Genomic DNA, 24,727 nt, shown 5'->3' on the forward strand with positions numbered 1-24,727 from the left:
TCTCGGCGGAGAGCGCCTGAAACGAGGCGCAGCATGGGTCCTGGTTCTCCCACACCGCTGTTCCCCACAATGCCGCCCTCCCAGAAAGCAGGGTAAGTACAAAGGCCACCTTGGCCCTCTCATTGGCAAAGGTTCTGGGCTGGAGAACACTGGCGCTGAGGAAATCTTCGAGGGAGGAAGGTTGATTACTCGCTGCCTCCATGTTGGTCAGATCGTTCTGTGACGCTAACAATGGAGGACAGGAGGCAGATGCAAGTAAATGGAGTTTATTGACAGGAGGTGTGATGAATGAACGCTGGAGAGTGACGCAGGGACCACGACGGCAGCACAGACAGGTGAGTAGGTGATTTGAGTGCGTTGGTAGCGATGACGGTGGTGGTAGATCGGTGATAGGCGGTGATAATCCGTGAGTGACTGTGATAATCCAATGAAGACCGAAACAGGAAACTGAGCAAGGAAAGGAACACAGGAGCACGAACAGACATCAACACGAGGACCTCAAACAACGATCTGACAAACAGGAGACGAAAGACAGGGCGTTAAATAGGCGGTTGGAATGAGTCGCACCTGCACACCCACATGAACCAATCAACATGACGTAACATGGATACAGCTGGAGACGGTGCATTCACGAACCATGACATATACATCATAATGTACGTACACTTATAATATTTGATCATTATATTCTATTAAAATAAATATTTATGCATAATCTAATTATATTTAGGTTGTCTTGAGAATTATGATTTCATTTGCATTGAATTTTTTTTTTTTTAAATTTCATTCTGTTGAGCATTTGACCAATACATTAATGAAAGCTGTCAAAGGGAATCTGGCATATTAACAGATATGAAGGGAATTAGTTATTAACACAGACAAAATATGCGATGTTGAGTGATGTTCAGACATTCAGAGATTTTATTAATGGCTTGTAAAGAAGACTGTTTGTCCGTCTCACTGTGTTAAAAGGCTAATGTGTAATAAAGCACACCTTTAGCATTTACACATCAAACCGCTGTTACACAACGTGACATTAACTATATCGTTAAGAGAAAATGAATTCATCTCAGGAAAGGTCGATGGCTTCTGTTCCTCGTTTATTATCAGATGTGATTTCTTGGTGATGACATTTCCAGCAGTTTCACACCTGCCATTTGTTCCTAAATCAAACCGAGCAATGCATGTTGTTTATCACGTTAACACTTCATAATATTCATTAACAGCTCATTAGAAAACATTGTATGATGCTTAACAGATCAGTTATTCATTTACAATTATCTAGATAATTATGCGGTTGCTAAGGTTTCCTAGGTAGTTACTAAAGAGTTGCTAGTTACCAGTTCTTTTCAACATGTTTCACCATTTTGAATGTAAATAATGAACGTTTGAGGTATTAATGTGGTTGCTAAGGTGTCCTGGGTGGTTGCTAGGGAGTGTTTCACTTTCAACATGTTTGAATATTTGAATGTAAATAATGAACTTAAGTTTGAAGGTGTTACAGTTTTTTAAAAACGCTTACAGTTTTTAAACGTCACACACATCTTGCAAAACTGTTTTAACTCTTCTAAAAATGTGTTTATTTTTGTTGTTGTTGTTGGTTGTTTTTTTTTGTTTGTTTGTTTGTTTTTGTTTTTTAACCCTAACTGAATAAGCCGGTAAATAAGTAATTAAACCCTGATATCCTCTAAAAACCACCTTTTACATATATTATCACTATAGCAGAGAGTATAATACAAAGCAGGAAATAAATGCAGAGGGGAAAGAAGTTTACAGTTAAGTTTTCTCATGTATTTTTACAAAAGAATGAAAAAAAAAAACTATTATTATAAAAAAACTAAGGATTAGTTCACATGAATGTGTTAACACATTGCACATCCATCATTCAAACAAACAAACAAAGAAAAAAAAACTCCACTATAAATAGAGTGGTGGAACTATGACATCATTTTGTGTGCAGATATAACTCAGGCTATAAATGAACTACATCACCTTGGTCATTCGCCTTCAAGTGGGCCTCAAGCATCACTTTTAGTGTCTATGCAATTAAAAAATAAAAAACTAATGCGCATGCTCAGGTGTTCTTGGTGGTTGCTATAAGTTGCTAAGGTGTTTTCCACTTCTTTTCAACATTTAAATGGTCTTTTGAGATGCTAATCCGATTCAGGACATTCAGGATGGTTTTTAATGTTTTGTTAAGGTAAGTGAAGGATAAATTAGCTCTATATAAAAAAAAGCTATAATGAACGTGTGTGTGTATTTTTCACCAAATGAAGCCCTCGTTCAGAGCCTGAGACTGTGAATGTAGTTGTGGCAGGTGTCTCAGACATGCTGTGAGTTTGCATGAGGATCTTCAGACTGTGAGTTGAATGCAGCGCTGATGCCTGATGACATGCGGCTAATTGCAGTGGAAGTGTCAGCCGTACGCCGGTGAAGGAGAGTCAGTCGCTCTCCTAATACATGTCACATCGAACACTGAAGCTACTGTATATATTAGCATGTGAAATAGAAATAATAAAACACAAATCTATCAGTCTCGTCCTGTTGTTACGCAGATGCTTAGAAAACAAGCACAAAGAAGTCTGTTTAAGTGGATTTATTGAGATCTACTTAAGCATGCGTGATATGATTAGGGTTTTAGTCTGTGATGACTCAATCATTTTATGACAGAATATTTTGTGAAAGATGTGTCTTTCAGTTTGCAAAATGAAGTATTTGTCCCACTTATCAATGTAACACTTTCTATATTTACATATAATTTAAAGTTAATACGTTAAATCACAAAATTATAAAATACAATACAAATGCTATATTATTAAATTATTTATATAAAATTATTTGTATACAAATAACAATTTATTATTTTTTTTAATTAATTTTATTATTATTATTATTATTATTATTATTAATTAAATATTTTGATTATTTATTTACAATTACATTTATTTAAATAATAATTCATTAATTTATATTTTTATTTTTTAATTTACACAACACTTTTAGAATTAATTAGATGTCTGCATTAAATGACATGAATTATTAATTAATTTAATATACGATATCAAACAGTTGCTCCTATTTTTTTTTTTTTTTTTACAACCTGAACTTGTAATCATATTGTGTGATATTTTTCAGAGACCTGCAGACGTCAACACACAATCTGTCATAATTATTAACCAATTGATGGATTTGGATACAAAAATAGCTTCACATATGTACATATGCCATATGATATAATGCTATTACACAATAAACAATATTGCGTGTTTGTATTTTAATTAAAACAAGCACTTAGAAATGCTAACTTCCCACAATCAATGATATCTTTGTAGTTCTTTGTGCAGATATTGATGGCAATAACGAACCTTTATTTTAAGAGTGTAGATGTCTGGATAAAATACAAAAACAGTGAGTAGAGTTCAGTGCCAGTGCTGTGAATGAGCAGATGATTTCAGCTCTTCTCTCTGAAGAAAAGATGGAAACAGCACTGAATAATTCACCAGTCAAACCACTGGGATCTGGACTGGAAGTGCCATCTAGAAACTCTACAAAATACTTGAAAGTATTAATAATAAATTAAACAAACTGGTGGAGTCTGAGCGTGTTCACCTGCAGTCACTTAATAAAGACTAGTTGGACTCTGAAATATTTCATACACCAGTTCATTTGGATATAAGTAATTCTGATGAAACAGAGAACAGCAGTCATTGTTGTTTTCCTATGTTTCATGTATTAGTCATGAGAAATTGTTAATAATCACTATGAAGTTATTGCTGTCTTTCATACTGTATGTACCAAGATAAAGTAAAAAAAATAAAAAAACAAGAAGATGGGATTAAATTCTAACACCAACGCAAAACAACACAACGCATTATTATTTTCTATATAAGACAGATCAATTGTTCAGGGACTCTTGACTTTGTTCAGTGGGTTGTTTTATAAACATGTGCACAGCGCCACCTACTGACCACGTACCATTAAACAGTAAACGAACAAGAAAAAACTGAATTATTGCAACGTTGGTAAAATATATTTTTGGAATTTGAACAAATAAATTAGTGTGTGTGTGTGTGTGTGTGTGTCAGAGAGAGAGAGAGTATGTGTGTATACTCACAGTGTAAGCGAAAGTCTAGATGAAGAGGAAAACCCTCAATTTTAATTTATAATTCATTTCATCCTTCTCTAACCACTTTCTCCTTGATCTTCTAAATGCTCCTTTAGCTTTGTATTCAAATATTTGTTCTGATTTCAATTGTAATGTAATAAAAAAAAAATCTTGTTCATTTATTTATTGTAAATATCCATTATATTTCTAATGAAAACATATTTTCGGTTTATTTTTTATTTGGCTGTTTTATTACTTCTTATAATTGCAAAATTTCTAATTTTAGCATTTCCCAATTTGTTCTACATGAACCTGATATTTTAGCATCATTGTAACAACTCTTTATTTTATTTTTATTTATTTATTTTTTACTCTTAACCCTTAAAGACCCCAATATAGAAAAAACAAAAAACTGTCAAATATTATTTTACCTTTAATATGTTGTTGTAGGTGGTCTCTAATACAGAATTAAATGGGTTTTTACATTTTTGTCGTTTTAGTAAGATTTTAGGGAAATGTTGTAACATTGGGCTCTTGGGTAGCAGAATTTCATTGTTACTCACTATCTGAACAAATGTAGAGTGCAATGCTTCTGTAACCTTATAATAATCTCACACTAATGATACAATAAGCTCTATTTTATGAAAAGATGATTTATCATAGAAATATTTGCTCAGATTATATTTACAGAACCCAATGAACTAAATGAAAACTTTCATCACTTGATTTTATAAAAACTTGTATCAGAGTCTAGCTCAGATTCACTGTTCCCATTGTCAAACACTGACTAAATAATCTCAATGCAAATCAATTCCAAGCAAACTCACACATTTTTTAAAAATTCACCCATTCCACAGAATTCACACAATTGTCACACTCCTGAGGAGCGGGGAGACACAGGAGAAAACCCAAAGTAAACAGTCTTTAATTAACGACCAAAGGGAATACAAACTGAAACAGGGCATGATATAAGACACCGAACAAGGAAACCAGGAAAAGAACACTCTTTAATTACAAAACTGAACGAGGGGTTAACAAGACACACCTGAGCTAGGAGCTCGAACAGGAAAAACCAAATATGGGCACAATGAAACTAGGACATGGAGAGCTAAACAAGACAAAACATCAGACAACAATACTGTCTGATTGATTATTAATGAATCATTTTATGATCCCTAAATACTAAAGGTCCAATGTTGACCATATGAACTTGATTTCCACATTCCTCAGAAATTGTCTGGATCTATCTTTATTACTCCAAGAGAAGTCTATCTTATCGGGATTTCTGTGCCATATGACAAATTATTGGAAATTAAGTATATCTGCGTCATTTATGGTGTTAAATTTAACTGGGTATTACAGTATATTTAAAAACAAATTCCATAATTTCCTTTCTAAAATTTTGTAATAACAACCTGTTTTCTAAATGATGATGGTCACCATAGATGTTCCCCAAAATTAAAACACTATTCTCCTCTTCTACAACCAAAATCAAACACCTTCCAAAATAGTGAGCTTTAATTTGCAGAATTTTACCTTTACAGTTACAGTAAGAGTTGAACTATTACTAAACAATGGATCTGTCCTTAGTGCATATTAATAAATATATAATTTTAGCTATTGGTGTAAAAAGAGAAAATTATTTAAAGAAACACCTATGATTATACTTCTTTGTACTACTGAAAAACATAATTTATAAGTTCCTCCTCCCCTTTTCTCCTTTATCAATTTATGACCTTGATCTAGTTTCTGATTCTTTGGAACCTCTTCTTTGAATTAAAATCTTACCTGTTTATAAGTAACACATTCATTTTTTCTGCCGTTTTCACTTTATCTTAGTTCCTATGAAGTTATTTTATGAGGTACAGACTCATGTGATGACAATTCATATGAAGAGGTTTTTCAGCATGCTATTGTTTTGATCTTTGATCTACATTGAGCTCCATTAAAATATTGACCTAAGAATCATAAAATCTAATCACACCTGGATGATGGGCGGAGTCAGACGTTTAAAAGGCATCTTCTGAGACTTGCATGCTCAGAAAAGACCGAATAATCGGCCAACTGCCAAATAAGAGAGAAAAGGTATGTTTTAATCATGCATTAATTTCAGTTTTACATGCATATGAAGGAATTGTGCATGCAAATGTATTTGTGTATTAAAAACAGTTGCAACATGTTTCCCTGCATGTCTCTGTAACATAAACAAACCTTAACCTTATAAAAAATTTTAAATGCAATACTAATGCATTCATTAACTCCATATTGGTATTTTACGCAATACATTGAAATGCAATCTAATGCTGAACATTCAACAGATTTGAGCAGCAATGCCAGCACCTGGTGTGTGTTTAAACATCTTATCAGAGCGCAATCTCAAAGATGGACAGGGCTCTCCCAACAATCCTGAGAAGTTCCTGGATCAGGACTTCCACCGCCTCAAGCAATTCTGCCTGAAGGAAAGACTGAGATTCGTAGATAACTTGTTCCCACCGGAGATTAAATCAATCGGTCTGGGATCCCTGGCACGTGAAGACCTTCAGAGAGTGGTGTGGAGGAGACCACATGTACGTGAACCTCTTCACACACAAACTACTCTGCTTATTCTTGATTTGCAAGTAAGTGTGAGATCTGCCCTAAAGTGTAAAATAATTCAACTGCTTCCTTCAGGAACTGGTGCCAAACCCTGTTTACATTGTTCAAGGAGCTTCAAGGTTTGATATCATACAAGGTGTATTAGGTAGGTCTGCTGTGCTGCACATCATTGACACAATATAACCTCTGTAAAGAAAGAGCTGCATGTGTAAGTTTAATCTCTAACCAAATACTTGCAACGGTTGCATTTATAGTTATGTGTAACGAGACAAAAACAATAAAACCCATTACAAATGAGGCATTTGTTGCATTTGTTGCAAAATGTCCTCCATAAAATGCGCTGCACACATCTTTGGGTTGAACTGTTCTGGAAAAGTGTTGTAAATACAACTTAACCACTGATTTCTAATTGTGTCTCTTTTGGAAGACCAAACAAAGTATTTGCAAATGGAATAAAAGAATAAAAGTTACGCCTTCGTTCTTTGCGTGAACATTTGGGCGGTGTTATGCAAATCTTCCCACACAGTGACATATGCATGTGGGGTCGTGTTTAAATGAGGCGTTTTGGGGGTGTGGACAAGTCTTCACTTTTATAAAGAACATCTCTTTGGGTTTCAGACTTTAGTCTTTGCAACTTTATCTTATCTTATCTATGCACGGACAGCTTGTAACACTCCAAAGAGAAAGAAAAAAATGAAATTGCATCATATGGTCAATATCGCCTTTGAAAGAAACATAAAAATCCCCAGAGCAAGATATTTGATAGATAAAGTGGCAGTGTAATAAAGCAATGAATACAATTGGAATATAGTGAATACAAATCGTAAATCTACGTTAATATAGATGTTTTAAAGAAATTGTTCACAAAAAAGGCTTAAAATGTCCTCCCCCACAGGCCATCCAACATTAGGATGAGTTTGTTTCTTGATCAGATTTGGAGAAATGTAGCATTGCATCAGTGTCTCATCAATGGATGCTCTGCAGTGAATGGGTGCCGTCAGAATGAGAGTCCAAACAGCTGATAAAAACATCACAATAATCCACAGCACTCCAGTTCAGCAGTTAACAGCTGGAGAAGACAAAAAATGACAAAAAATTTAGCTTAAAATGTCTTAAAGATGGATTTGTTTGAAATGTAGTAGTAGTAGCCCTTTATTGTCACTAGTCACAAGTACCAGCGAAATTAGCCATCAACCTGTCCATACATACATATACACATCATACATAGAATATGACAAGGGGATAGACAGGACAGGATAACAGGGGATTGATGAAGGAATACAGCATAACATTAGGGAAGCGAGATGAAAAAAACAACAACGCCTGACTATGTTCCTTTGGGAGCACAGTATGAGAACAGGAAAAACACCTCAGCAACAAAAGCAGATTATAATTACACCATAAACACACGACTTTGCAACTGGGGACGGGGGGTGGAGGGGGTGTGAATGCATATTTGTAAATATGTACGTGTATGTGTGTTTGTTTGTGTGTATGTATGTAAGAGTTTGTGTATTTAATCAATATATAATCAATATTAGATTTTTTCTGAAACAATTTTATTCTTCATATTACTTGTATGACTGGATATTTAATTGAATAAGTCTGAATGAAAAATTACGTAAAAGTAAGATCTGGGGGTTTAAAAATTCTGACACATACTAGATACACGCATTAAAACTTTAGTGTCATATGTAACGTCACTAGTTTTGGATATTTTAATAAAAAAAATCTTACACAATGTGCCTTTAATAAGAATAGAAGTACCCCTGCAACTGTTTATGGAATTTTAATGTTCTTGACTGAAGGTTAATTATATACTGTGAGATATATGCCATGTGTGTGTGTGTGTGTGTGTGTGTATGTATGAAGGTAACTGCTGGTTTCTGGCATCCGTTGGAGCTCTTACATCTCAAAAACTGATCATGAAGCAGGTTATCAATGATGAACAGAATTTCTCTGTGGATTATGCAGGAATCTTTCACTTTAAGGTAAACATTCAATCATTTTAAAGGGATGATTTAAACCATTTCCAGTTAACTGTTCCTCGCTGACTATTATATGAGTTAACACTATTATATGAGGTTATACATACATATATAAATCCAGCATAAGCTGCTAAGGTATGTTTTGAAGCATGACTGCTGGTTTGAGCTGGTTTAAGATGGGCATGTGATGGTTCTGATATACATGTACGTATATATAAATGTGTGTGTGTGTGTGTGTGTGTCGGTGTGTTGGTGTGTCTTTTGTTTAGTTCTGGAGGTTTGGATCATGGGTGGATGTCGTTATTGATGACAAGCTTCCAACGATTGATGGCCAACTTGTCTTTGTTCACTCAAAAACACCAAATGAATTCTGGCCTGCGTTGTTAGAGAAAGCTTATGCTAAGTATGTTTTACTTTATTAACATAGATTTCGACCAGAGCTGGTTAGTTTACTCCATAATTTGTATTTGTTATTTTATGGGGAAAAAAACTTCTGGAAATCACGTCCTGATAACTGTGTTCTACACCAGAGTTTGTGGTTCGTATGCGGATATGAGCATGGGAAGCATATCCGAAGCTCTCATGGACTTCACTGGTGGACCACACATGACCATTAAACTAAGTGAAGCATCAGGAAAGCTGTGGGACACCATGAGACGAGCAGGCCAATCAGAATCCCTGATGGGATGTGGTACTCCTGGAGGGGTAATTAATATTATTATAATGCGATGCAATTTTTTTGACAGTTGCACTTGCGTTATTTTCAGCGTCTAGCACATGGCACGACTTTCTAACAAGTGTGTTGTTCAAGTTAAAAGAAGTTTTGACAGGACCACTATCATCAAAATGACATTAACTCTCTGCCATCCGATACAGCCTGTCATGAATGAGCCAACACCCCCCCCCAGCCCCCCCCCCCCCCCCCAGAAACAGAACAGAACAAGCAGATATCATTAATGTGCTTACTGATATTTAAGTGTAACACATTGCTCAAGATAAAGGAGTCTGTTAGCTTGGGCGTGAAAGCCAAGTCCTGAATGTGGAGAAAAGAGGAGCTGGGGATGGAGGAGGGTAGTTTGATCCTGAGCAATCAAAAAAGCTGCTGAATAATACTGAATAGAGCTTATATAGAAATGAAAGGTAATAGTAGTAGGTGTTGTTTTCCTATAGGTAGATCAGTCAGCTGATGCAAGCTTGACTTGTGACCCGTCAGAAATAACGCTATACACTTAATTTGTACTTTAAAAAAAGCCACTCGAGACCATTTTTTTTTTTTTTTTTTTTCTTATTCAACTGCAAGTGGTTCATGTCTTTTTTTATTCAGCCTCACAACTATTAAACAGCCTTTTTTCAGGAGAGACCAGCCTGTGAAGATCATTTATAATAGCATGCACAATTTAAATGGAAGTGAAATGGAAATCACTTTGTTTCTTTAGCAAGCAGGTCAACAGAAAAATAAGGTGTTGCCCAATGGTCTTGTGGAAATGCATGCGTACGCGATCACAGGAGTTGCAGAGGTGAGACCTTAGTAATTTTGGCTTGATAAAGTTGATAAGGAAGTGACTCCTGTGTTCTAATGAGTTGTTCTCTCACAGGTTGTATGTAAAGGTCGTCCAGTGAAGCTGGTGAGGATCTTTAACCCTTGGGGTCACGGAGAATGGAACGGAGACTGGAGCGATGGGTCTGAATTCTTCTAATTGAATTAATATTTCTCTAATATTTCAATCAATAAGGCATCTGACATCTTGTTAATCTGGTCTCTTTAGATCCCCTTTGTGGAAACTTGTACATCCTGAGGACCAAAAATACAATGTTGTACTCGACAATGGAGAATTCTGGTGAGCAGAAATAAGAACCAAATCTTTTCTTGATTTTTGTGCATACAATGCATAATTGTTTTTAGTTTTCTGTCTCTGCAGGATGTCAATGGAGGATTTCTGCAGGAATTTTTCAGAATTGGATATATGTTGTTCAGATGTGAACTTTCTTGCTGGATCTCATTCTTCCTCCTGGAAAACTGAAGTGCACAGAGGCCAGTGGGTGTTAGGAACAACAGCGGGCGGCTGCTCAAATGACATTGGTATTTCAATTCTACTGCTATTTTTACTACGAAGATGCAGCTTCAAGTCACTTCAAGCACTGTTTGACAAGATATTCTTTTTTTATGAAGTAGATCCTTGTTGACTTTTAATCAAGCTATTGTGTAGATAGAATGTTAGTCTCCTCAAGCAATAATTGAGGTTTTCAATAATCCAATGTTTTGTTGTCAAATATTTCTCACATGATTAATGGCAGCTTAATTTGAAGATCAGATTCAGATATCTCTCCTTTTTCTTGGATTTGAAGACAGTTTTTCAAGAAATCCCCAGTTTCGTGTGACTCTTAAGGAGCCTGTTGAAGACCCCGGAGATGAAAGCTCTCCAAATCTCCTGGTGTCTCTCATTCAGAAATCTCACAAGAGAAACAGGCACCTGGCCACCAATTTCCATATTGGCTTTAACATTTATGAGGTTTGTAGCAGTCTATTTTGAGATTGTATAAGACCTTCTTTCCTTTGAATACAATATTTAGTACTTGAAAATGTATGTTTTTTGTCTTGCAGGTGCCAGCTCATGTATTGAACATATTCTTCCTGATACATACACAATTTTGAGCAAGGACAGGATAATATTTTTACTTTTTCATTAGTTAAAGGACCGGAGGGAAAAATACTCTGCATCATTCTTCAAAACCAATCCCATTGGAAAAATCAAAACCTTCCTCAATGCTCGGGAAGTCATGGAGTTTTTCCGATTTAAAGCAGGGGAATACCTTATCGTTCCTTCAACTTTCAAGCCAAACGAAGCTGCGTCCTTCCTTCTGACAGTCTATTCAAAGACAGAAGCCATCATTGAGTAAGAGCTTGGATTATTGACATTAAAGCATGAGTGATGGGCTAGATGCTAAAACAGTCATTTATGCTAATGCTATTTCTGCATACATACGAGAAAATACACTCTAAAAAATAAAGGTTCTTCACTAGAATTGATTGTAGATTTTGTTGTTGTGTCTTCAGAGACAGTTCTGGATATGGCATTAAAAGAACAAAGGTAAATGGAAGCTTGGGATGTTGTTTTACATGTTTGTGTGTTGAAAGTATATGTACAGTATATGTATATGTGTTCAAATGGTTTTCATTTTTCTCAGATGATTCCCCGGGATAATGATGAATCCTTTCAGCTTTTTCTCCAATATGCTGATAAGGTACATGTGACTCTTCAGCAGTTCTGGATTGTGAGGGACTGATTATGATCAGAAATGTACTAAAATTATGGCTGAAAGAAACCAGAGACATGTTATCTGATGATTGTCTGTTTATGTAAGTACGGAGAGGTGGACGCTGAGCGACTTCAGAGACTTCTGAATGAGAATCTTTATGCAGGTAATACTTGTAGAAAAAAGACACATTATTTTTAAATGTCATATTCCTGTTTTGCTTCCAGTGATCTGTGATTCTGCGTATGTTTTTGGTCTTTCAGGACATTCACAAAAGACAGGATTCAGCTTGGATTTGTGTAAGAGCTTGGTGGCTCTGATGGATGTATCCTCTAATATGAAGGATCAGAGTCAAAAATGGCTTTTAGACACTTCAGACAACCAAAAAAAAATCACATTAATCACATTTTATAAATTGTTTCATGATGCTCTTTAACGCAACAACACAGCTTTCTGTCACTGGAAGTCTGAGTGAATTTGAATGCCTTCGTTTATGGAAACAAGTTGTTTTCCAAAGGGTAAATATCCATCGAAAGTGCAAAATTTTCGACGTTTTTGTCATTAAATGTTCTATCTCTCAAAATGCACATTTAAGTAAAATGGGTTGCAGTTGCTCTCTGGATTGTTTGTTTCAGGACATTTTCTATGACATGGATGTTTCGCGCACTGGAAGTCTGTCTTTGAATGAACTCAGGAATGCTTTTGAGGTCACAGGTAACTTTGCTCTCTCTCACAACATTTAATTGCCTAATGCCTAAAACAGTATCATTAATATGCTGATATTGTCGGTAGGTAGGCAGCAAAGGTACGTTAAGGATATCAAACAGGATCGGCAACAGGAAAACAAACACAAGTAGTAACGCTCAGAAATGACAGACACAGCAAATCAAGACTTCGCATTGAACTGTTGTGATAGTCCAACTTATATACACAGTCCTGATGAATTGCACCTGTGATGGTGATCAGAGTCCAAGGACGGGGCTTGTGGGAAATGTAGTGTAGTCAGTGTAAATGAATGGATGGATGCGTGTGTGTCAGTATTCAGGTGAGGGTAATCACGGGTTTCGTCTCCATGACAGAGCCCCACCCCACCCCCCCACCCCCCCACCCCCCGCGAGCGACTCCTGGCGCAAGGAGGCAAACGATGTCGGGGTCTACCACGAGGTCGAGGGGCCGGTCTTTCAGGGTGTAAGCGATGAAATTCATCGATGAGATTGGGGTCTAGAATATCCTCAGAATTTACCCAAGAGCGTTCCTCTGGACCGTACCCCTCCCAGTCGACCAGGTACTGCAGGACTCTTCCCCGACGTCAGGAATCGAGTAATTCCAGGACTAGGTAAGTCTCCTCGCCCTCAATGGTGATGGGTTGAGGGGCCGAGGGGCAAAGGGGGCCGGACGTTGGGACAGGATAGCTCCGATACCGGTGTTTGATGCGTCCACCTCGACAAGGAAAGGTAATGAAGGGTCAGGGTGGCAGAGGATGGGCGCGTTGCTGAATCATTGCTTCAGGGTTTGAAATGCCTTGTGAGTGGGTTCGGACCATTGTAGTCGGTGAGTTCCTTTATTGACCATTGAAGTAAGTGGGGTGACAACCGTACTGAAGTTTCTGATGAACCTTCTGTAGAAGTTTGCGAATCCTAGAAATCGCTGTAATTCCTTGAGGGTTGCGGGTTTAGGCCAGTTAAGAATGGCGTTGACCTTCCCCTTGTCCATGGCTACCCCTCCGGGACTGATTATGTACCCCAAGAATGTGGTGGAAGTCGTGTGGAATTCGCATTTCTCAGCCTTGGCATATAACGGGTACTTGATGAGGCGCTGAAGAACTGATCGGACGTGTTATACATGTTCAGGGAGTGTGTTTGAATAGATTAGGATGTCGTCAATATACACGATCACAGATTTGTTCAGCATGTCCCTGAAGACCTCGTTGATGAATGACTGAAACACAGATGGACTATTGACCAGTCCGAACGGCATCACAAGATATTCATAGTGTCCAGTGGTTGTGGAGAAGGCTGTCTTCCATTCATCTCCCTCTCTAATGCGAATGAGATTGTAAGCACACCTCAGATCCAGCTTGGTGTAGTATTGGGCAGTGCAAAGCTGTTCAAGGGCTGAAGGAACCAACGGAAGTGGGTATCTGAATTTAACAGTCATTTCGTTTAGTCCACGATAATCAATGCAAGGACGGAGACCACCATCCTTCTTCTTCACGAAGAAGAACCCAGATGAAGCAGGGGATGTGGACGGTCTAATGAAACCTTTCTGGAGTTCTTCATTGATGTAATCCTTCATGGCTTCGGACTCCGGTTGAGACAAGGGGAAGATGCGACCCTTTGGAGGAGAATGCCCTGGCAGAAGATCGATTGCACAGTCATATTTGCGGTGAGGAGGTAAGGTGTTGGCTTGCTCCTTACTGAAAGCCTCCATAAGATCAGCATATTCCTCTGGAAGGTCGAGAATGGACTCTCGTGCTGGAGAGAGTGACACGGAACAGACAGGAATGGGTTTGACCAGAGAAAGACAGTTCTGTTGACAATGACTGCTCCATTTTACGATTTGGCCCTCTCTCCAGGAAATCTGTGGATTATGCAGATGTAACCAGGGTAATCCAAGAATCACGGGAGTGTGAGATGTGGGGAGAACGTAGAATTGAATCCTCTCCTTGTGAAGTAAACCAGCCGCCATCAAGATTTTGCGAGTGAGGTGGGTGATGGATCCAGAACCCGATGGCCGACCATCTATTGTCTCCACTGAGAGAGAGGTAGAGCATGAAATCAGTCGAATGTCGTATCTCTTAGCAAACTCCTCAGAAATGAAATTATCAGTACTCACCGAGCGTTGTGAGGAGGTAGATGCACGAGTAGGGCAGTTGTTACGTTGATGGCCACGCAAGCCACAGTACATGCATAGTCTATTAGAGATGCGTCGATCTCTCTCCTCAACAGACAGATGGTAAGTGTTAATCTGCATGGGTTCAGTAGATTCATAAGACGGCGTGAAAACTGGGTGGTCAGTGCAACGAGAACTGGATCGTCGGGCACGTTGCAGATTGTCAATGGAAATGGTAAGCTCAGTGAAGCCATTAAGATCTCTGCCCTCGTCTCTGCATGCTAGCTCAGATTGAAGATCATAATTCAGACCCTTGCGGAAGACTACCTTTAACGTGTCGTTCACCCAGTTGGTTTGTGTCGCCAGTGTGCGAAATCGTAGAGCATAATCAGCCGCCGTCATTCTGCCTTGCGATATTTCCGATAAGCGATCTCCAGCTCTCTTTCCCTCCTTAGGATAATCGAATACTGCCCTGAACTGATGTAGGAAGTCATGAAAGGAAGAGAATGCAGATCCATCGGAGCCCCATTCCAGTGCTTTCTCAGTCAGCAGTGAACAAACAATGGCGATCTTCCCAGTATCAGTCGTATACAGCGTGGGTTGCTGTTCAACAAACAATGAGCATTGTAACAGAAATCCCTTACACTTGCTGGCGTCACCGTTGAATTTCTCCGGGAAAGCGAGACGGGGATTAACCTGAGACAGCGTCCCTGCAGCGTGGGCAATGGCGGACGCCTCTGGCGTTGGTGTGGCCGCGGGAGCTTTATGGAGACTCTGAACGGCTTTGACGAGTTCCTCAGTGATAGACATCAGTCAATTCAGCTGAAACTGGTTAGCAGCGATCTGACTGGCTTGGGCCGCCATGGTGGTATGAAGACCTTCATAAGCCGCTGGATCTGGTGTTGGCGAAGTCTTCTGTAATGACCCAGAACTCGACATGGGATCCATATGCAGGCTTTATTGCAGAAACTCGTAGTCGTACAGGCAAAGGTCAGTACCAGCAATATCAGTAACGTAGGGAGAACAGAGAATCAAAATCCAGTAACAAGCAAGGGTCGGTAGGTAGGCAGCAAAGGTACGTAAAGGATATCAAACAGGATCGGCAACAGGAAAACAAACACGGGTAGTAACGCTCAGAAATGACAGACACAGCAAATCAAGACTTCACGTTGAACTGTTGTGATAGTCCAACTTATATGCAAAGTCCTGATGAATTGCACCTGTGATGGTGATCAGAGTCCAAGGACGGGGCTTGTGGGAAATGTAGTGTAGTCAGTGTAAATGAATGGATGGATGCATGTGTCAGTATTCAGGTGAGGGTGCCCTCTGCTGGCATCACGGGGTTCGTCTCCGTGACAATACTTTAAAGTGTACAAAGTAATTAGTAAACTATCAGTGTACCTATAAGTTCACTTTTAATATAATTGCAGTACAAACTACAAACATAGAGGTAAACTACTTAAAAGTACTATACTTTTATATACTAGAAAGTGGGCCAATTTAGTCCCAAGGAGTATTGAAACAGTAACAAGTATACTACTAGAACACTGATAGATTTGTATACTTCCTAAATAAAGTATACTTAAAATATACTTGAATAAAATAAACTTGAAGTATACTAATTTTTGGTAAGGGTGTGCATAAGGAAATTGATTGGATTTTATAAAATCAATTTTGTGAAAAGAGAGAGAGAGAGAGAGAGAGAGAGAGAGAGAGATAAGTTTTCAACCAGGAAACTTTTATTCAGATAACAATAATCCAGTTTATTTTTTTTATTATTTTTTAAGCTTGAAAACTGTTTGCAAACTCTATGCATTGTGCACTATGATTTATTACAACAACTAAATAAATAGTTATATCTCAGCATTCACTGTGCCATCATGCTTATGTTGTGGATACTTTACTAATTACATACTGTGACATTTGCACAATATTTAAATATTGACCTGAGAGTCATGTTACATCACACCTGAGTGGGCGGAGTCAGACTTTAAAAGGCTTCTCCTGAAACTCCCTCCTGCTCTTTGCTTTGGGAAGGACGGAATAATCTTCCAGCTACAGTAAGAGACGACAGGTATGTTTTGAGTCATTTTATCTTGCTATCATTTCAGTTTTTATGTTTACAATATCTGCATGAGAAGGAAACTGAAAATGAATTTGTGTTTTAGTTTAGTCATTATTACATACGTTACACATACATACGTGCTGCAATGGTTTTGATGCATGCATGTGTCATTTGAATCACCCTAAACCAAAAACAAATAAATAAGCATAAAGGGAAATTTATGTGTTCATTTTTTACTATATTTCATTGTACTCCCTACAATAAAGTTTCATCTGCTTGTCTGAAGAGTAAAGTGTGAGTAAACAGAAATAAAAGCTATTGGAAACATGTTCACTATAAAGAAAAGCATTGTGCTGCTGTCTGATCAACAGATTTGAGCAGCAATGCCAGCACCTGGTGTGTGTTTAAACATCTTATCAGAGCGCAATCTCAAAGATGGACAGGGCTCTCCAAACAATCCTGAGAAGTTCCTGGATCAGGACTTCCACCGCCTCAAGCAATTCTGCCTGAAGGAAAGACTGAGATTCGTAGATAACTTGTTCCCGCCAGAGATGAAATCAATTGGTCTGGGTCCCCTGAAGCGTGATGACCTCTGGAGAGTCGTGTGGAAAAGACCACATGTACGTGAACATCTTCACACACAAACTCAATCCATTCATGGCAGAAATCTCAGAAATTAACTTGTTGATCATTACAGTTTTTCTCCTGAAATCTAAAGTAGCCTAAAGCCACTTTGCATAATGCAAATACATCTTGTTGAGCATTGTAATGCTAATTTGATGTTGACATTAGGGTGTGGGGGGTCATAAAGCCTAACATCCACAACAAAGGATCTGCAGAGTCATGCATGCTTTTCTGTTTGGTTTAATTTGTATTTTCAGACTAGAATCGAAAACTTGAGTCTCTCTGCTGTTTTTTTGTGATTTGTACCCTTGTGATTGTGTCTGATCTGCTGTAAAGTGATAAATAAATCCTCTGTTTCCCTTAGGAACTGGTGCCAAACCCTGTTTACATTGTTCAGGGAGCTTCGAGGTTTGATTTTATCCAGGGTCGACTAGGTAGGTCTAATACAAGTTTATTATGTGCTTACAAGCTATAGGCTAAGTGTAGATTTGGAGAAGGATACTCTTTACCGTTTAATATAAATTTAAAATTCCGCCAATGTCAATGCCAAATCTGCAGTACATACTTAAAGCATGCATACAAAAATGCATTAGAAACAAAATGATAATGCAATACATCAATGGAATTAACTAAAGCAAAAGTGAAACATTATCATTTAGAGATGATGAAAATTTCAAAGGTCGCCGGTCTCGACCGCTTAATAGATAAAGTGGCAGTGCAATAAAGCAATAAATCAGTCAAATAGGTGTGTACTGTGTGTACAATGTGGATATAAACAAAATAAATTGTCCATAAAAGTACAGAGACATTTGAAAAGGAATAGAAGTTGAACTCAGTCTTTAGGTCAAATGAAAATGTTGAGAGTTGGAGTAGAGTTTAATATCAAAAAAATCCAGTTGCATGCTGATGTTTTCCATTTTATGGAGTTGTAATTGGCTTTGACAAATATATATTCCACGTGTGTGTGTGTATGTATGAAGGTAACTGCTGGTTCCTGGCATCCGTTGGAGCTCTTACATTTCAAAAACTGATCATGAAGCAGGTTATTAATGATGAACAGAATTTTTCTGTGGATTATGCAGGAATCTTTCACTTTAAGGTAAGCGTTTAAACCATTTTGGGGCAAACTTTTCCTTTAAGAGTTAAAGCTTCTATATTTTCTAGAACAGCTGAACTGTCATCTTTTGTTTTCAGTTCTGGAGGTTTGGATCATGGGTGGATGTCGTTATTGATGACAAGCTTCCAACCATTGATGGCCAACTTGTGTTTGTTCAGTCCAAAACACCAAACGAATTCTGGCCTGCGTTGTTAGAGAAAGCTTATGCTAAGTATGTTTCAGTTCATTTATTCATAAATAATTTAAATTAACAATCTTTAAACTTTTCACTTTTCATCTGACTATTATATATTTTCTGCTTCACATGATGTAATATGTTTTTTTTTTTTTCCAGAGTATGTGGCTCGTATGCAGATATGGATGCAGGAAACATATCCGAAGCTCTCATGGACTTCACTGGTGGACCACACATGACCATTAAACTAAGTGAAGCATCAGGAAAGCTGTGGGACACCATGAGACGAGCAGGCCAATCAGAATCCCTGATGGGATGTGGTACTCCTGGAGGGGTAAAGATTGAGTTATTAAAGGGGTCATATGACTCGGCTAAAAAGAACATTATTTGGTGTATTTGGTGTAATGCAATGTGTTCATGTGGTTTGAGGTTCAAAAAACACATTATTTTTCACATACTGTAGAGTATTGTTTCTCCTCTATGATCCACCTTCTGAAACACGTAGATTTTTACAAAGCTCATTGTTCTGAAAAGCGAGGCGTGCTCTGATTGGCCAGCTATATAAACAAGACATTGGAATAATTATATTCTCCTTTCTTTTAAAACTCATTTCATGAGTTTATACCTCACACATCTGGATTTCTTTTTCATTTTCCTAAGGAAAAAAAAAGTTAGAATTGTGAGAATTCAAAAATTCTTTATATGTATTTGAATTTAGCATTGTTTTTCTCTGCATTAAGAACAGACCAGTCTACTTGTTAAAAACCATATAAAAATGATCACAAACGTCCTAAAATGACTTTGTTCCTTTAGCAAGCAGGTCTACTGCAGAATAATGTGTTACCCAATGGTCTTGTGGAAATGCATGCATACGCAGTCACGGGAGTTGCAGAGGTGAGATCTAACTTGGTTTACAGATTTGATGAAGTGTTTCCTGTGTTCTAATGAGTTGTTCTCTCACAGGTCGTATGTAAAGGTCGTCCAGTGAAGCTGGTGAGGATATTTAACCCTTGGGGTCACGGAGAATGGAACAGAGACTGGAGCGACAGGTCTGAATTATTCTGATTTAATTAATATTCCTCTATAATTCTTCTATATATCAATTAGGCATCTGCCTTCTGGTCTCTTTAGATCCCCTTTGTGGGAACTTGTACGTCCTGAAGACCAAAAATACAAAGTTGTGCTTGACAATGGCGAATTTTGGTGAGAAGAAATAAACATCCATATATATATGATTATATTTATATATTATATATATAATATGATATATGATACATTTACAGCAGGTTTTCTGTCTCTGCAGGATGTCAATGGAGGATTTCTGCAGGAATTTTTCAGATTTGGATATATGTTGTTTTGATGTAAACTTTCTTGCTGGATCTCATTCTTCCTCCTGGAAAACTGAAGTGCACAGAGGCCAGTGGGTGTTAGGAACAACAGCGGGCGGCTGCTCAAATGACATTGGTAAAAGGATGCAAATCATGTCAAAATAAGACCATTTACTGAAATTGTATTATGCGAAAGGTTTATTGTGATTGGTTGACAGCGAAGCTTGAAGTGAAAAACATGAGGTGCTTGCTTTACTTTGAGTCTGAACGTGATGATACTTTTAGTTCAGAGAGTGATTTAGACGTTCAATCAATTACTGCTCAGAATAATTCAGTAAAGGATTCATCAGGCTGATCCAGCCCATTCACATCTGAGATTCTGAGTTATTCGGAACATTTCATTAGCAAAAAGGTTGTTTGCTTTATGTTACTGCGTTCAACTCGAGAAAACAACTCAATAGAAAGACTTGCCATTATTTTGTCATCTTTTTAACTCTTTTTTTTATATTACAAATGTTTGCAAACGAATGCAAAAGCAATGAATGCAAATGTATTTATTTGTTCTTGATTATCAAAAGTTATATTTTCTTAGGGAAGTAAACCGTGGCTAGTAAACAGATAGGAGTCTGAGTTTTGCCACTTCTTTAATAGCCTATAGACTATAAGTCTCTCTCTCTCTCTCTTTGCATTTATAGACAGTTTTTCAAGAAATCCCCAGTTTCGTGTGACTCTTAAGGAGCCTGTTGAAGACCCCGGAGATGAAAGCTCTCCAAATCTCCTGGTGTCTCTCATTCAGAAATCTCACAAGAGAAACAGGCACCTGGCCACCAATTTCCATATTGGCTTTAACATTTATGAGGTTTGTAGCAATGCAATCTGACATTTTATGAACTTGCAAAAGACTCTCTTCACTTGAAGGAGCATTTATATTTGTTTTCTGTTACTCTTGCAGGTGCCAGCTCATGTACGTATTTAACATATTCCTTAAACACCTGGTTGAATTTTGGATTTGTTTTGCAGACAGAATAATCAATATCATACCTTATTCTCCAGTTAAAGGATCAAAGGGAAAAATTCCCCGCATCATTCTTCAGAAACGCCCATCTCGTTGGAAAAAATGAATCCTACATCAATGCTCGGGAAATCATGGAGTTTTTCCGATTTAAAGCAGGGGAATACCTTATCGTTCCTTCAACTTTCAAGCCATATGAAGCTGCGTCCTTCCTTCTGACAGTCTATTCAAAGACGGAAGCCATCATTGAGTAAGAGCTTGGATTATTGACATTAAAGCACGAGTGATGGGCTAGATGCTAAAACAGCCATTTATGCTAATGCTATTTCTGCATACATACGAGAAAATACACTCTAAAAATGTTAGGTTGGGATTTGACAAGCTATTTGAACATTAAAAAAAATCATCTTTAGTAGTAGTACTAGTTTAATTTAATGTAGTATTATTGGACTACAGTAATAACGATTTTGATGTTGTGTCTCCAGAGACAGTTCTGGATATGGCATGACAAGAACAAAGGTATAGCACAGCTTGGGCTATATATGTACAAATATAAGCTTTGAAAGTGAATATATTTTCAAATGATCTCCATTTTTCTCAGATGATTCCCCGGGATAATGATGAATCCTTCCAGCTTTTTCCACAATATGCTGATAAGGTACATCCGTTTTGGATTATGAGGGAATGTGAATGTGAGGAAATTGCGGAAAATGCAGCTGAAAGTAACAAAAATACCCCCGATATTAAAAAAAAAAAAAAAACAGCATGTTTTGTAACATTTTATATATTTCCTAATGTTATTTTTAAAACCAAATCCTCATTGTCTGTTTATGTAAGTACGGAGAGGTGGACGCTGAGCGACTTCAGAGACTTCTGAATGAGAATCTTTATGCAGGTAATACTTGTAGAGAAAAGACACAATATTTTTAAATGTCATATTCCTGTTTTGGTTCCAGTGATCTGTGATTCTGCGTATGTTTTTGGTCTTTCAGTACATTCACAGAACAAAGGATTCAGCTTGGATTTGTGTAAGAGCTTGGTGGCTCTGATGGATGTATCCTCTAATATGAAGGATCAGAGTCAAAAATGGCTTTCAGACACTTGTGCATGTTTTTAAATCATAGAACCAAAAAAAAGCTTTGTTATGCTCTTTAACAAAAAAAACAGCTCAGTGTCACTGGAAGGCTGAGTGAATTCGAATGCCTTCGTTTGTGGAAACGAGCAGTGTTTCTAAAGGTAAAAGTGCAATACATTTCTATTGTTTTTTTCTATCAATGCATTTTCTATTTTCAAAATGCACATTATATAAGTACAATTATTTGTCTGTTTATCAGGACATTTTCTATAGCAAGGATGTTTCGCGCACTGGAAGACTGTCTCTGAATGAACTCCGAAATGCTCTTACGATTACAGGTGATCAAGTGATCTTAAGATCAAATGATCTTAAAGTCATAAAGGTTACATCACCATTTAATTACTTGCCATACAGAATAATAGAATGGATATGCTCATACTTTTGTGTTCAAGGGTTTGTACTGAGTGACAGTATGCTGAATCTCATGGCTCTACGATATGGTGACTCTACTAATGGTGAAATTACTCTGGAAAACTTTATTGCACTCGTCCTGCGCATGGATTGCATGGCCAGTGAGTCTAAAACATTAGCCTGTTATGTACTATTACAGTCCAAAATATTATGTTCAATTCAAAATCCTAAAAATAACTTATGATCTAAGATAGATAAATTAGGATTCAACTCAAATAATTTGATTCTGGTTTCATAAAGAGAATTAAATGACTGCATAACATCCACACCAAACCTAGTGCATAATGTCCTTGTCATGTCTGGATTATTTATGTTAATTTCTGTTATTAATGTACACTAAGTATAAATTCATATGATTATCACCAGAAACATTTAAAAGACTCGCTGCTGGAGGGCCGAACATGATGCTGGGGGAAAATGAAGTAATGTTTTTAAATCAAATTTCATTCATTAGAATTCATATTAAGATAAAAAAAAAAAATCATAGACCATAACATCTGCTTAACCAGTGCTTTCTTGTTGTAGTGGATGCATCTCACCATGTACTCGTGATCCAGATGAGACTGAGAGAACAGATCCTGGACAGACCTCACTGATAACATACAGCAATAAAATACACAAATCTAAGACTTACATGCAACTTTACCTTCATACTTGATACATTAGACATAACGCAGGCTTGTAAACTACAATTTATTTGATTGTGCATAAGGAAATTGATTGGATATGATATGATTAATTATGTGGAATGCAACTACATCACAAGCCTACATTTGGTGTAATGCATGCCTGTTATTCATAATTCATTTGATTTTGCATATGGTGATAAATTGTGATGTGCATTTTATTAAATAGCCCACATAATTAATTGTGTGGAGAAATAAGCTTGTTTAAATAATGTTTTCAGACAGAAACACTTTCATTCAGATCACACTAATCTTAGTTCAATAATCTACCTTTTGTTGTTTTTAACTTCAATGGCTCTTTTTAACGAGATGAACAAACTCCACACTGTCTACAATTAGGAATATATGTTTGCTGTATTGTACTGTATAAAAACCAATAAATCAATACTCAGTAACTCAGAATTCACTGTTCTATCGTGCTTGCATGCTTAGACAAGTTACTAATTTAAACTTACAGTAAAATGCATTCAAAAATAACTAGAATAAATTAACTTTGGACTCTAATTAATGAATCAATCTACAGTAAAGCGTTACCTCATGAATAGTAATTAGATACCGTGACGTTCGCCTAATAGCGCTCACTGATTTGCTGAGTGTCATGACGGCGAACGAATCCGACTACACGATGAACCTGACTTATTAATATTAATTAGAAACAGTGACCGTTCGCTCAGCAAATCATAACGAAGAACACAAGTACAATCTGATTAACATTCAATAGCGTATCATTCGCATTAGTGGAATTAGTTAATCGCGACATCCTCAGAGGAAACTACTGTGCTTGTAAGCAGTTGGCACACGAAGCCACACAGAAAAGGTGGGTAATTTGTTAACAATTTAGTTAAGCTTCAGTTATATATCCAAATATCACAGATCAGTTTATGACGAACGTTTCCACATGCCAAAATTTAGGCCCGCCAAACAGAACTAGCCTCAAGCTAGTTTAAAACTCTTAAACATGTGGCGTAACTTAGCCGATATTATATGTCAACAATATTAAAAATATGCTAATAGAACAGTGTAACTTTTCTGAAATCCTCCTGAGGAGAGTAGAAGTATGAGTAAATTCACTAAAGGCCTTAGTACTTCAAACTTTGTGGTACTTGATCACATTAAATGTCTAAAAATGCAATGATACTATGGTGTCCTTTTAAAAAATGTTGGTTCATTAACTATTATTTGCTGGATATTGAACATAGCATCCCTACTAAATTCCTTACCCTTGTAAATCATAAGCGATGTCCGACTATGTAAACTATAGTTGAACCTTTGGATTCGTATCTTTACTTTTTTCTGACGGGCTTTGTAAATGATTACCTGTGTTTTGTTTTCCTTGTTGTAGTAATAGTCAGTAGACTCTTTCTCTTCTCTGTGTATGTACTTCGGGTGGGGCATGACT

The 24,727-nt window shown here is 37.2% G+C and overlaps 2 protein-coding genes across 3 annotated transcripts; both read left to right on the plus strand.

Annotated features, from left to right (window-relative positions):
- Positions 1-6,155: 6,155 nt before the first annotated feature.
- Positions 6,156-12,686, plus strand: LOC132113352 (calpain-1 catalytic subunit-like). Its single transcript, XM_059521149.1, has 19 exons — positions 6,156-6,190; positions 6,424-6,672; positions 6,776-6,845; positions 8,573-8,691; positions 8,958-9,091; positions 9,219-9,393; positions 10,125-10,205; positions 10,284-10,369; positions 10,455-10,526; positions 10,608-10,768; positions 11,035-11,198; positions 11,291-11,302; positions 11,377-11,582; positions 11,744-11,777; positions 11,875-11,931; positions 12,052-12,109; positions 12,207-12,268; positions 12,393-12,461; positions 12,579-12,686. The coding sequence occupies exons 2-19, from the start codon at positions 6,436-6,438 to the stop codon at positions 12,684-12,686; spliced, it is 1,905 nt and encodes a 634-aa protein (XP_059377132.1). The 5' UTR covers positions 6,156-6,190; positions 6,424-6,435.
- Positions 12,687-16,754: 4,068 nt separating this feature from the next.
- On the plus strand, positions 16,755-23,295 carry LOC132112357 (calpain-14-like). Of its 2 annotated transcripts, XM_059519799.1 has the most exons (22): positions 16,755-16,849; positions 17,212-17,460; positions 17,829-17,898; positions 18,445-18,563; positions 18,659-18,792; positions 18,916-19,090; positions 19,570-19,650; positions 19,720-19,805; positions 19,888-19,959; positions 20,060-20,220; positions 20,780-20,943; positions 21,037-21,048; positions 21,138-21,346; positions 21,582-21,615; positions 21,698-21,754; positions 21,934-21,991; positions 22,089-22,150; positions 22,264-22,332; positions 22,431-22,509; positions 22,624-22,743; positions 23,009-23,064; positions 23,168-23,295. In XM_059519799.1, exons 2-22 carry the CDS (start codon positions 17,224-17,226, stop codon positions 23,192-23,194), a joined length of 2,082 nt encoding a protein of 693 aa, XP_059375782.1. In that variant the 5' UTR covers positions 16,755-16,849; positions 17,212-17,223; the 3' UTR covers positions 23,195-23,295. The 2 variants fall into 2 exon arrangements, with proteins under 2 accessions (XP_059375782.1, XP_059375783.1); XM_059519800.1 differs by lacking the exon at positions 21,037-21,048.
- Positions 23,296-24,727: the final 1,432 nt, after the last annotated feature.

Source organism: Carassius carassius, chromosome 32, assembly GCF_963082965.1.
Source record: "Carassius carassius chromosome 32, fCarCar2.1, whole genome shotgun sequence".
NCBI lineage: Eukaryota > Metazoa > Chordata > Actinopteri > Cypriniformes > Cyprinidae > Carassius > Carassius carassius.